This window comes from Filicampus tigris, chromosome 7 (assembly GCF_054856515.1).
Source record: "Filicampus tigris isolate MCC_2025a chromosome 7, RoL_Ftig_1.0, whole genome shotgun sequence".
NCBI lineage: Eukaryota > Metazoa > Chordata > Actinopteri > Syngnathiformes > Syngnathidae > Filicampus > Filicampus tigris.
This window is the reverse complement of record NC_141223.1, coordinates 24,524,210-24,536,852: the sequence shown is the minus strand read 5'-3', so window position 1 is coordinate 24,536,852 and position 12,643 is coordinate 24,524,210. Positions and strand designations below refer to the sequence as shown.

Sequence of the window (12,643 nt, the reverse complement as noted above, 5' to 3'; positions counted from 1 at the left end):
TAGGAATTATTTAAAAGGCCGGTGCCAGAGGACGTCAGGATCCGTGAGGGCTGATATGATAAAAGTAGGTCAGATAAATAAGATGGCCCAAGACCATTAAGACATTTGAAAAACGAATAAAAGCACCTTAAAATAAAAAAAAATAAAAAAAATAAAAATTGGAAACTGAGGCAAGTGGTTCAGAATTAAAAGGTCTTTATTTTAACATGGCCAGTTGGAAAAAATGCCAACGCATTTCAGCCTTGGTTGGCCTTCTTCGGGGCAAGCTAAAAAAAGATATTTTTTGAGAAAGCTCAAAACATCCGAGAAGCACTCCTGTATGCTTTGATGCCTTAAAATCAACCCTGAAAGACACGTGGGACCAATGCAGCGATTTTAAAACTTGTGTAATGTGCTCCTGCCCTCTGGTCCTTGTCAGCACCCGTGCGGCTGAGAGTTCTGGAGTAACTGTAAAGTGGAAATACTCTTTTTGGGGAGGCCAATGATTACTATAATCTAAACGACAGGAAATAAAAGCATGCATCAGCACCTCCGTGTTAGCCTGAGAGAGAGATGGGCGGACTCTGGCAATATTCTTATGCAGGTGTTTATGTATACTGTATGTATATATAATTAATCTCATGTCCATTTTTTAAAATAATTTTTACGTTAATGGGTTTCCGCGTTAGGCATTAACGTGAAAATTTACAAAAATGCTAAAATTGGACATAGGTTTTTTTACAGGATAGCGACGATATACAGTATATGCATGTGTGTTTGTGTATGTGCAGTATGTATGTAAATATGTACTGTATGTATTGATATAATATGTGTGTAGGTACATGGGTCAATATATTCTAAATGCGACTTTTTGACAGTGATATGGTGGTCATTCCGTATGCTTTTGTTATTTCTGCAGAAGCTGCTGAGAAGCTGTTTGATCTGGTGGATAGCTTTGCAGAGAGCGCTAAAAGGAAGGCTGCAGTGTGGCCACTTCAGATCATTCTCTTGATCCTCTGCCCAGAGATCACGCACACAATCTCCAAAGACACTGTGGAAGATAGCAAGGCCAACAAGGTGAGCGGGAGAGGGGAACACACACAAAATATTCTACGCTTGTCGCTAATCTCATGTCTTTCCTATTGTGCCCGCAGAAGCAGTTTTTGGACAGTTTACGGAAAGCTTTAGCCGGTCAGGGTGGTAGCAAGCAGCTGATGGAGAGCGCTGCTATTGCCTGTGTAAAACTGTGTAAAGCGTCAACCTATATTAACTGGGAGGATCACTCAACTATTTTTCTCCTTGTCCAGTCGATTGTTATGGATCTCAAGGTCTGAATATTTACTTATGTTTTCTCCCTTCTCTTTTGTGTTAGTTGAGATTGGGCTTCGTGCTTATTTGATACAGTGAGAAAGAATGCAATCTAAAGTTAAATTCTATTTGTTCAATACAAAAGAGAAAGGACTACCGGTAATTAAAAAATCCAGTGATATTTTTGCATTAATGTCACGCTACACTACCTTTTCTAATTCTGTGTTATCGAAGGAATTGCTCCATCCACAATTTAACATTTTTCTGTGATGGTTCCAGTAAGATACACGCTCTACCCCAGCTGACAGTGATCTCAACCACTCAAAATTCTGTGAACTTTGAGGTCATTGTTTTCTGTCAAGCCCCTTCATTCAATGACAATGTTTCAAAAGTAGTAACTTTTTGGCACTGTGGACGTTTTAGATTGTGTCTACATTCATTTATTTTACTGTACTTTTATACATTTTGTATCTAAAAACATGTATGTCCAATTTTGGAAATGTTTTAAAATTTTAAATTCTCACGTTTATGCGATGTCTGTAACGCGGAAACCCCATTCACATAATAAGACAAATTGACATACCGTAAGTGTTTTTCACAGGAAAGCAACAATATGGTTTTTTTGCCTAAATTCATGAGTGGCGTGATGTCAGAATAGAATATAAATACCCGAATTTTATATCATATGACCTCTCCCTCTTTTCCTTGTTATAAGGCTTTGCTGTTCAACCCATCAAAACCCTTCTGGAGGGGGGCGGGCAGCCAGAATGCTGATGTTGAGCTCATGATGGACTGCTTTGTTTCCTGTTTCCGCATCAATCCTCACAACAACCAGCACTTTAAGGTGGGTTAATATAAACAATACTGCTAAGTCGTTGAAATTTAAAACACAAAATTAAGCTCAGTCTAACCTGAACCTGAACCAGATGCCTGTTTACTACTGTCAGTGTGTTTTTACCACAGTATCTTGAAAATAAATCAAATGGATCAGAGGAGCCATGAAGCAAAATAAAATAATACAAATTAAAGTAATTGTTACTGCTACTTTAATTCTCATCTGTAAAAACTATTAATCTTTTTGGCGATGAATTCAATGTTCTGATGACCATTCTTTTTTTATTTCAAGGTTTGTTTGGCTTCATCTTCTCCTTCTACCTTCCACTTTGTCCTGGTCAACTCATTGCACAGAATAATCACCAATGTAAGTCTTCAGAGGCCCATCCACGACACCTACTTTACTTTTTACAGTTCTTCACTCGTCTTTCTTTCACTTCACATTGTGTATGCCTTCATGCAGTCTCATCTGGACTGGTGGCCTAAGATAGATGCTGTGTACTGCTACTCCGGAGAGCTTCGCTTTATGTTCTCAGACACCCTCAACCGGGTTGTCCAAAGCACCCATGCTCCTCTACGCGTGACACCGGTGAGTTTACAAATTCTTATGGTGAATGGAATAATTTTGACTGTTCTTTATTTTCTCTGATACAATTTATTTGTGGAATGATTGATTTTGTTAAAGAAAATATTAAAGAAGGTCATGCAATCTTTACAATGCAATTATTTTACTTATTAAAGGGGAGACCTCAATGTGCGTTGCTTTAAATGCATTGTACATGTACTGCAAGTAAAATTTGCACCGTCACCGTCTCCAAAATCGGAATGTCTTGCTATGAGACATATTTTGGGGAAATAGGCGGTTTACAATAATTTATTTGTTTGTGGAATTTTACACTTTGTTGGGCTGACTCTCCAGATGCCTAAATGTTTGTATGACAGTAATTTAAAAGTCTGTTTTCCGTAATACGTCTGGAAAGCCCACATCCCTACATTGAAGCCATTTAGAGCCATGATTCATTCAAGGTTCTAAAGTAAATTTCTAAATGTTGAGCATGACCTGCATACTCTTGTCACTGAGATTGTCATCGATGTTGTTGATGCATTATTACGGTGTTGAATCTTGACATTTTTCCAACCGGTATCTCGCACAGAGTTTGACTTTCAAGGGGAAGGTGACAACCAGCCTTAAGTTCAAAGAGAAAACCACAGAACTGGATACAAGAAGTTACAAGTGCCTCCTGCTTGCTCTGGTCAAACTAATCCATGCTGACCCCAAGCTCATGTTGCATGTGAGTGATTATCTGTCTTACTTTCATTCAGGCAGGTTCAAGGCCATTTCTAGCTGAACAAGAATCTTTAATTGACATTGCTGTCCTTTAGAACCCTGTGAAGCAAGCTCCAGAGATGCAGAGCAGCACAGCTGAGCTCATCATTGGTCTGGTGCAACTAGTGCCTCTCACCAACACTACCCAACTCTCACAAGAAGCCATGGAGGTGTGAGGCTGAATATTGTTTTACTTTTTTTAACGGTTCGACTAAACATAAGACTGCTAAAAATGTTGGTCGAAATGCATTTTCTTCTTAAATAAAATGCCTTTGAGGAATTCTTCATTTCGTCAAAGTGATGGATGTTATACAATCCAATATCTCCTAACTCTGCAAGGTCTTTCTGGTAACAAGGGTTAGATAGTTAAGGGCAGATGATGCAAGGCTGCATGGTGTAGTCTTCTCCACATTAACTAATGTTTTGATCTAGTTTTGTAGCCCGCCCTGTTCTCTTTCTCAGGTGATCCACATTTTTTGGCTTCTAGTTTCCAGCATCCAGTGATCAGGGGATAGATATTGTTAAGTGTATTGCCTATTTTCTTTGCACAGGGCTGATCTTGCTCAGACGGGGCAGACATTTTCTGCAATTGAGTAACACAGGGCAAGCCGCGGTTCTTAGTGTCGTGATGAGGATCCACTTTTTGAGTTGGCTTGATTCCGTATTCCTTGGTTCACTGAACTTTGGATCTGGTGTTGCTAATTTGGGTCCATCTGGACCATTGCTTCTCAATTATTTCACATTTCGCGTCCCACCAACTCTCGGCCATATTTATAAATTGCATCGTTTATCGTCCCAGTGCGTTGAGCCGACCATATGAAACAGGTTTTTCCAGTGCTGGCGATCTTGTCCCAGCTGCTCTGCGTCCTCCACAGCAACTCCATGTTGTTGGAGGTTGCCCGCAATGACATCGAGCCATCAGGTGCGGGGCTTTCCTCATGGTGGTCTGCAGCCCTTGGGTCGAATTGGACAGTGCCTCGTGTCGGATGGTCTGAAGGTAGACGACCAGTGGGTGCGGCGTTATGCGACCATGCTCGGGGCTCTAAGCACTTCATTGGAAACTCGCTAGGACCACCTGATGTTCTTGATGATTCTAAGAGCCGTGCTATCAAAGCCATCGATTCTTGCCGCCAGGGTGTCGTTTAGGGGCCATGTTTGTGAGCCATGAAGCAGGATGGAGAGTACGGCTAAGTTCTAAATCTGGTGCTTCGTCCTGCGCGAGATGGGCTGGTGCTGTCAGAATGGTTTACAGAGAGACTGCAGAGTGGTTGCTGCCAGGGCTCGTCTGCAATCAATCTCTGGCTTTAGGTCCCCGTTGTCTGTCACCATGGACCCCAGGTACACAAAGTTCTTGACAGGCTCTACGGTGTCGCTACCAATTTGCATGGGAGATGGATGTGGTCCATCACTGACATACATGAACTTGGTTTTAGTCCAGCACACTTGGAGGCCGAGCTGTGCTGCCTCCTCACTGTAAATGCCCAGAGTGTGCTGAGCAGGATGGGGTCATCCTCCAGGTCAGTCAGGTGGTAGTTGCCGAAGGACACTCTGGGGACGCGCTTGCAGACCCTGGACACCAGCTGGTCGATGCATTAAAAAGGTCGGGAGCAGCCACACAGCACTGGTGAACGCCACTAGAGGTGGTAAACCAGTCGGAGTCAATGCCGTTAATACGGACACTCTGCGTTGCTGTAGAGCCGCTTAAACAGGTTAATGATCTTACATAATACTGTATGTTTTATGAGTAGAATAATAATATACATATTGAATTATATGAAACTAATATATTGCATTGTATTACATATTATTTTAGATTATATTATGTTAACATTTAAATTTTTTATATTACTAAAAAAATATAGAACAGTGAGCTATAAAGCGAGATAAAGGGAACCAAACCTTAGCTTTGCTGACTCGTTACTAGGGCTGAACGATTTATCGTTTTGAGACCGAAATCGAGATCTCAGACAACGTGATTTTGAGAGCAAACAAGCGTTGTCCTACTACTACATGCTGTCGCCCGTACTCCCGGAGGTCATTTCGTTTGCGGCTGCTTGAGTGCTAAGCGCTAAGATAGCTCGCCCTGTATCAGCACAGTCTTTATTTATACTACCGGTATATGTAAGTCCGAGCAAAGCAGCAACGAGCTGCGTGCTGCGCAACATCTCCTCCGTTGTGACAAATAAACGACCCCACTAACAAGTAGTGTTTTGCTCAGTATGCGAATCGCTAAAATGAAATGCAGAGTCGAGAATAGCAAAATAAGTGCTTAGGAGTACAGTAGACTTTTTACTGAAGCCTGACTAGAACCGCGTAAGGGTGGAGATCCGGCAGTTATGAACAGAAATGTTGTATTAAAATCAACACGTATCCAGACAAAAAATAAGGCGAGGACCACATCAGCAATTTGGCACACGCTCTAACACCGGCCGGAACTCGCCAACGGCTTAAATAACCTGATCACAATTATTCCGGTTTGTGATTTTAACACTCACCATTACTGTTAGGACGTAGTTAAGCAATTAAGTCTCTAGCAAAAATATGGGAAAAATATTGACTAACGTGCAAAGAACATGTACGTTAGTCCAAAATGTAAAACATTTTGGGGTTAAAAATAGATTTTTATACACACAATTGCGCGTAAATGCATATTTATACTTGACGGCAAGTAGTAGAGTAATACTTGAACCATGTTTAAAATCTTGAAAAAGGACTGCCTCCCTCACAAAACCACTTTAGTGTTTAGTCTTGCTTTATTAAAATAATACCGTAGCTTTGGATGTTTTTGATGGTATAATGGCATTTTGTGTCATGTTTGTAAATGTTACTGTACATTGTGACTATTGCACTGAAGCTTGATTTCAAGAAAATCTCAAATTAAATCAAAATCGCAATATCAGTCAGAAAAATCACAATACATTTTTTTCCTAAAATCGTTCAGCCCTACTCGTTACAATAATGTTTGTTTCTTACTGTGATACGTTTTAACCTGACCTATAATGCTCCTGCACTACATATATTTCCTTTGGCAGGGATTATTAGTACTTTCTTCTTATTTTACATGTAATCTTCACATGTCTCAGATCCCAATCTTAATAAAAAAATGAAATTTTGTTTACATTCTATAATGGTTTTACAATTATCTTTGAAAACGTTTCCTTCCTCATTGTGGTTTTGTCCTTTGCTTTTCCTATTATCGCCTACCGTCTTTCTAGGCTCTTTTAGTACTGCACCAGCCAGAGTCCATTGAACAGTGGAATCCTGATGCTTCGATAGAGACTTTCTGGGACATCAGGTAATCTAAGGCAACATTTACGCTGCAGGATATGATACCCAATTTGGATTCTTTTTTTTTTTTTACATAGTCATTCACATGACAAAAACAAATGCAACCTGTTTGTGGAGGTAAATTGGGCCCCTCATTTACGTCTGAATCTTGACAAATTTTTTGCAGTTTCAAAGATTTTGTGCTTGAACTGACTCCCCCTATATTTGTCATCTCTAAAGAATCTTCTTTTCATCCAACAATTGTGACGATTGTCATCTTATGATGTCGTTCAGGTCGGATGAGCACAACCTCAGCATCCAGGCTGCAGTCGCATCAGATATATTTATATATATATAGTAATTGAACTGTTCACATTGACATGAAAAAAAATCTGATGTTACAAAAAATCTGAACGCACATTCAATATGAATATAGGCTAAATTGTATGTGGAAAAGGAACTTGGGGATGTACCAGACCTTTAGTAATGCAAAATTCTTCCAGATGTAAAGTCACACATTACGTTTATAACTTTTTGTTTTTTGCAGGAAAATTACCATAAATTCTGGACTACAAAACACACCTGATTAAAAGCCAGAACAGCTAAATTTAGACATAAAAACATTGTACACACATTGGCCGTGTTGTATTAATAGCCGTGGGTCACCATGTTATACAGTATAACATGGGATATTTGCAAAGAAAGAGGTCACCCAGATGGATTTTTAAAAACCAAAAAAAATGTCTGTCAGTGCATTTATTAATGCAGTGAGTCTATTTTGCATTGAAAGTCTTGGCTTGGTACACACTCAAGTCAAGCCTAATTTAGAGCTGATTTACTTAAGCCTTTATGACGCATACCCTTATCCATTAGTTCACAGGTGCTGTTCCTCATCTGCCGCAAACTGATTGGCCAGCAGATGGTCAATGGCACCGAAGTTCTCAAATGGTTGCGAGAGATCCTCATTTGCAGGAATAAATTTCTACTCAAGAACAAGGTACTGTCTGCCCTACTGCAGCACCAAACAACTCTCTTGGTACAGTATCTATCTGCGTATTAGATGGAAATCATGCACAGTGGTAAGACCACTAAAAGTACTTACTTTGCAGCAGGGTGTTTGTTGCTCACTTTCTGACAATCCAAAATTGGATTGGACCAGTTCCCAATGACACAGAGAACAGAGGCAAGTTTCACTGAAAATCCTGTTTCTAGAAAAAAAACTGGGAGATCAAGGGTTTTGTGAAGACATTTATAAACTTATAAATTTCAACTTCGACCACAATATTTTTGCTTTTATGACACTTCACATATATAAACAGTACTTTTTTTAATATAAAACCCCCACAACAATTCTAAAAAAGCAACTTTGATGACCAAAAATGTATGAAGATTGTGCTACATACTGGCAATGGGTCTGATAAACGACACTGGTGACATCTGCTGGCGATTGCACGTCATTACAACGCTTCCCAAGCCTGAAACTTTGTGATTAATTGCGTCAGAGCCTTGGGCATCAAATGCACACAAAAAACGCATGTTGGGGGTATACTAGTAGATTATAAAAAACGATTTAAAACGATGTAGGCATCAAATGAGTTAAGAGGGTCTGTAGTCGCCCTTAGGTTTAGGGGAGAGGTTGAGCCAGGCGCTTTAAACCTTAATGGGTTAATCGTTGACCCATCACCTTAGCATCGACTACAAAAGCCCTGATGTTTTCCAACACATACTTTGCAATGAGAGTCCACTTTTCCATCAGTGGTTGGTGAGAACTCAATAGATATTATGTATATATGCTTCTAAAATTGTACTTAGTCACATATCCTTAAACTCCAACACATAGTCTTGTCTACATAAAATTTGAATCGGCTTACTTTATAGTAACTTTCGATGCATGATCATACTCGTTCTGTATTTCTTTGACCAAAAAAAACAAAAACAAAAACAAAACAAGAGCAAATCGCTAGCGTCGTGCCGGAACCTCCAATGTCACAATTTGGTATCTATGCTAATGGTCAGTCCACACGTGTGTGTGTGTTAGTTATTTTTACAAATTATTGATCAATCTAAAGTACATTGTTATTGGTTGAACAAACGTGCCATTTTTGGGGTCTCCTGAAAAGTGAAGATTTTGGAGGTTTCAGTATTCGACCAAGCCAGCGATTATACTTGTTGCACAGATGTGGCATGTTTAGCTCCGTGATTGTATTTTTAGACAGCTGTGTGCACGCTGTGTCAGTTTTGATCTTTGTGCTTGCAACAGGAGTGTGCCACCATGGGTGGAGCCATTCCAATCTGCAGGCAGGCTCAGACCAAGCTTGAAGTGTGTCTCTATATGTTCCTGTGGAGTTCAGACACAGAGGCTGTGTTAGTTGCCATGTCATGTTTCCGCCACCTTTGTGAAGAGGCTGACATCCGCAGCGCTGCTGACGAGGTGTCCGTCCAGACCATCCTGCCCAACTACGCCACTTTCAGTGAACTTGCTTCCATAAGCAACATGATGGGAACAGGTGAGTCAAACAAACAAAACTGATTGTAGTGAGCATACGCAAGCTAATATGGAATCTGAGCCTAAAAAGCTCCAGATTCTCTTTGGCATCCTAGCCACTCATACGGTTTAGTTTTTGCTCTTAGGTCGCTCCACATTGCAAAAGAGAGTCATGGCCTTGCTCAGGAGGATCGAGCATCCCACACCAGGAAACATTGAGGTGAAGTGATTCTCATGTTTCTGTGTATAGTCAGTTTGCAAATGATTGGAAGCATGGTTGCTAAAACGAACCTATTGATAATGTGAATGCATGCAATAATGATAATCATGGAATATTTTATTCCAGTGGAATCTTGTTTCACAAACTCAAGTTGTTCTGACTCTACATTTGTGAACCGTAACATTAAGCAATGTTTGCCATTGAAATGAAAGGGAATTGATCCGTTCCAGACCCAGAACAACATTACACTACCCTATTTTATTGGTGTGTTGGTAGAAATAGATATAGAAATAAGTGGAAAACACACTTTGTCATGAGGAAATGCTCGCAAAACTTGTCTTTATGCACAATGCAATGTCGTAGCATTTTGCATAAAGACTGATAGCCTCCCACTGCTCTCACCAGCCGAACCTGAGCAGGCTTTCACCTGTCTCAGTTAGGGATGGTATCGTTAAGATTTTAACGATACTGCTACTACTCATAATAATACTAAAAAGTATCATTTTAAAAAAGAGACGGACTCAGCAAGGGCGGACGTGGATTTTAGTCTGGCCCACTAAACGGCCCTCATGCGTGTGACGTGGTCGCGAGGTGGCCAAAGTTAATTTCAATCCAACGGAAGTAAGTACGCGCAGTTGTGTAACTACTATTGCCGCGTTTGAAGCGTGTCCACAGCGGGTTTGAATAGTGAATTAGCCAGCTAATGAGCTTTAAATAAACCTCTGCCGTTAGCATCCCTCCCGCGGACGCTTTTCAGTGGGTGGGGGCGGATGTGAGGATGGAATTGCTTTAAAAGGAGGGGGTCGGGGGCAATAATTTGTATGAATAAGGACAGAGGGACGAGGAAGGGTACTCAGGTCGCGGCCGGAGGACGAACAAAAGAGGGTGAAGTGCCCAACTCTTGTAATATGATCGCACAACTACATTGACACAGGAAGGAGTCATAGGTGCCTCTCCTGCACAGGGCTGAAGGGGGCAAGATGGCTCACCTCCGATTGTGAAGCTGCATCTTAAGACAAACATATTCATTTTATTGTTTGGTTAGAAAAGAGAACAGAGAGGCAGAAGGTGCAAAATAACTTTCCTATCGAATAAATCAATCCAAATTTAATTAGAGTAATTTCTCCGAAACTGTTAAGGATGGAGCTTATCCATACTGCAGTTTTTAAAATCCAGGTAAAATCCAATTGCCTAGGACTGCTGCCTCCTTCTTAACCCAGCTAGCTAGCTTGCCAGACCTAATTCCATTCCTCTTCCAACCTGGTGGACTTAGGCGGACTAGTCTTTCCATCTGCCATGCTGTGGTGGGTGCTGCTCTCCCTTCTGCCTCTATGTCCACCTCCAGCGTTGGTTCCTTCTCGTCTGTGCGCTGTGCTACACAAGCCTCCTTCCGCGTAGCTCATCGCCTCAGTCAGCGGGCTCCGCACTTCTTCGCCAGCCCCGCTGAATCCACAGAACCTCAATTTTTTTTTTTTTTTATCTTTTATGTATTTCACTGTTTGTGTGCACCTATTTAAAGCGTCTGAGTGCTTAGAAATGAGTTGTTCTTATTATTACAATGATACAGATGGTTGATTTCGACAAACCAAACTGCACAGCCACATCATAAATGCAAACACCGTTTTCATGTTTAGCTATTATTTCCTTTTTTGCAGCAGCATCAATATGTAGTAGGCTTCCTATAAACACCATCTCCAATTTTCAGTTACTTTGGAGTGATACTGGGGGCTAATTTAGAGGGAAAAAAACCAAAGGTTCCTTCAATGCGTGCCAGTGATGTTTACGCGGTGCAATCTAAACCATAACTGAGCTTTCCGTGTCCATGCCAAGATTGGTCGAAAATCAAAGTATAGCACTTGAACCGAAAATATATTTCATGGAAAGTTTTGTTTGTGAACCGAGGTTCCACTTTTCTCTTAAAGATGTCAAAGTCAGTGTTTGGATGTTCGTCCACTTCTGTTAATACTGTGTGTTATTGTTCCACCTTAAGGCTTGGGAGGACACATATGCTAAATGGGATCAAGCAACAAAGCAAATCCTAAATTTCCCCAAAAACAAGGCAGATGATGGGCAGGTAGGTATCCTAGAGGGACCAATTTCCTATTTCTATTCATCAGTGATATTTAAAAGAAAAGTAGTTTGAAGACGTTAATGGGGATGCATATGTTCTGTTAAAGACATATTATATTTCAAGAATATGTTCTATGTAGGCCCACTAATTGAAACAAGGGATTCTGATTAATATTGTGTTTGTGGAATATGAGTTAAGCAGCAAATTCCACCCGTTTTTAGCCATCTCCGGGGGTGGCCATTTTGTCACCTCTGTCGACTGAAAATGACATTGCAGTTGCTCAGGGCTCAGGTTCACAACCAATCATGGCTCAGCTTCAGAAAACAAGTGAACTGTGATTGGTCGTTACCTGAGCCGCCCCCTGAGATGGCTAAAAACGGGTGGATGTCTTCATATTCCACAAAGGCAATGTTAATCAGAATGCCTTATTTCAACGAGTGGGCCTGCGTAGAACAAATTCGTGAAAAAAAAAAAAAAAGTTTGGGTTGATTTGGCTTTAAGACACCCACTCTCGCGTAATCAAGGTGTGGGAGACCCTAGTGCCATCCACTGATTGAGGTCCTCTCCCAACAGCAGGAGTGGATCAACATGACAGGCTTTCTCTGTGCCCTGGGCGGTGTGTGCCTCCAGCAACGCAGCACGCCTGGCCCTGCCACCTATAGCCCACCTATGGGCTCCATGAGTGAACGCAAGCATTCTATGATCTCCATGGGCCCATGTGAGATCTCCAACCCCATGGCCTTAGCCTCCTGCTCCTCGTCAGCCTCCAGTGAGACACCAGTCAGCCGCTTTATCGATCGGCTGCTGGCCTTGCTGGTGTGTGGCCATGACAGAGTCGGCCTTCATGTCCGTACCAACGTTAAAGACTTGCTGGGGTTGGAGCTAAGCCCTGCCCTTTACCCCATGCTCTTCAATAAGTTGAGGAACAGCATTGGTAAATTCTTTGACACACAGGGTCCGGTAAGTGGAGGCTTTTAACCTGTCATATCCAATCTGGTAATGTTGATTTCTTGATCATCTTTAATGCCCGATGGCCATAACTAGGGGTGGGAACGATAAGCGTTTTTTTTCGCTGCATCGTTCGGCGTATTAAAAAGATTCCGAATTGATTCATAGGTATTAATAATCGATATTTCAAGTTTCAATAAAAAA

The 12,643-nt window shown here is 41.2% G+C and overlaps 1 protein-coding gene across 3 annotated transcripts in view; it reads left to right on the top strand.

Annotated features, from left to right (window-relative positions):
- The window catches only part of LOC147145345 (neurofibromin), a 110,107-nt gene that overhangs the window by 22,587 nt on the left and 74,877 nt on the right, over positions 1 to 12,643 (top strand). For 2 of the 3 annotated variants that reach the window (XM_086035504.1, XM_086035501.1), the window contains exons 8-20: positions 899 to 1,056; positions 1,134 to 1,307; positions 2,003 to 2,131; positions 2,414 to 2,488; positions 2,585 to 2,710; positions 3,276 to 3,413; positions 3,505 to 3,618; positions 6,664 to 6,743; positions 7,589 to 7,712; positions 8,976 to 9,222; positions 9,347 to 9,420; positions 11,411 to 11,494; positions 12,065 to 12,451. In XM_086035504.1, the coding sequence (XP_085891630.1) occupies positions 899 to 1,056; positions 1,134 to 1,307; positions 2,003 to 2,131; positions 2,414 to 2,488; positions 2,585 to 2,710; positions 3,276 to 3,413; positions 3,505 to 3,618; positions 6,664 to 6,743; positions 7,589 to 7,712; positions 8,976 to 9,222; positions 9,347 to 9,420; positions 11,411 to 11,494; positions 12,065 to 12,451 (1,910 nt within the window). The remainder of the gene's footprint in view (positions 1 to 898; positions 1,057 to 1,133; positions 1,308 to 2,002; positions 2,132 to 2,413; positions 2,489 to 2,584; positions 2,711 to 3,275; positions 3,414 to 3,504; positions 3,619 to 6,663; positions 6,744 to 7,588; positions 7,713 to 8,975; positions 9,223 to 9,346; positions 9,421 to 11,410; positions 11,495 to 12,064; positions 12,452 to 12,643) is intronic. The other variant, XM_086035502.1, reaches the window with a different exon arrangement.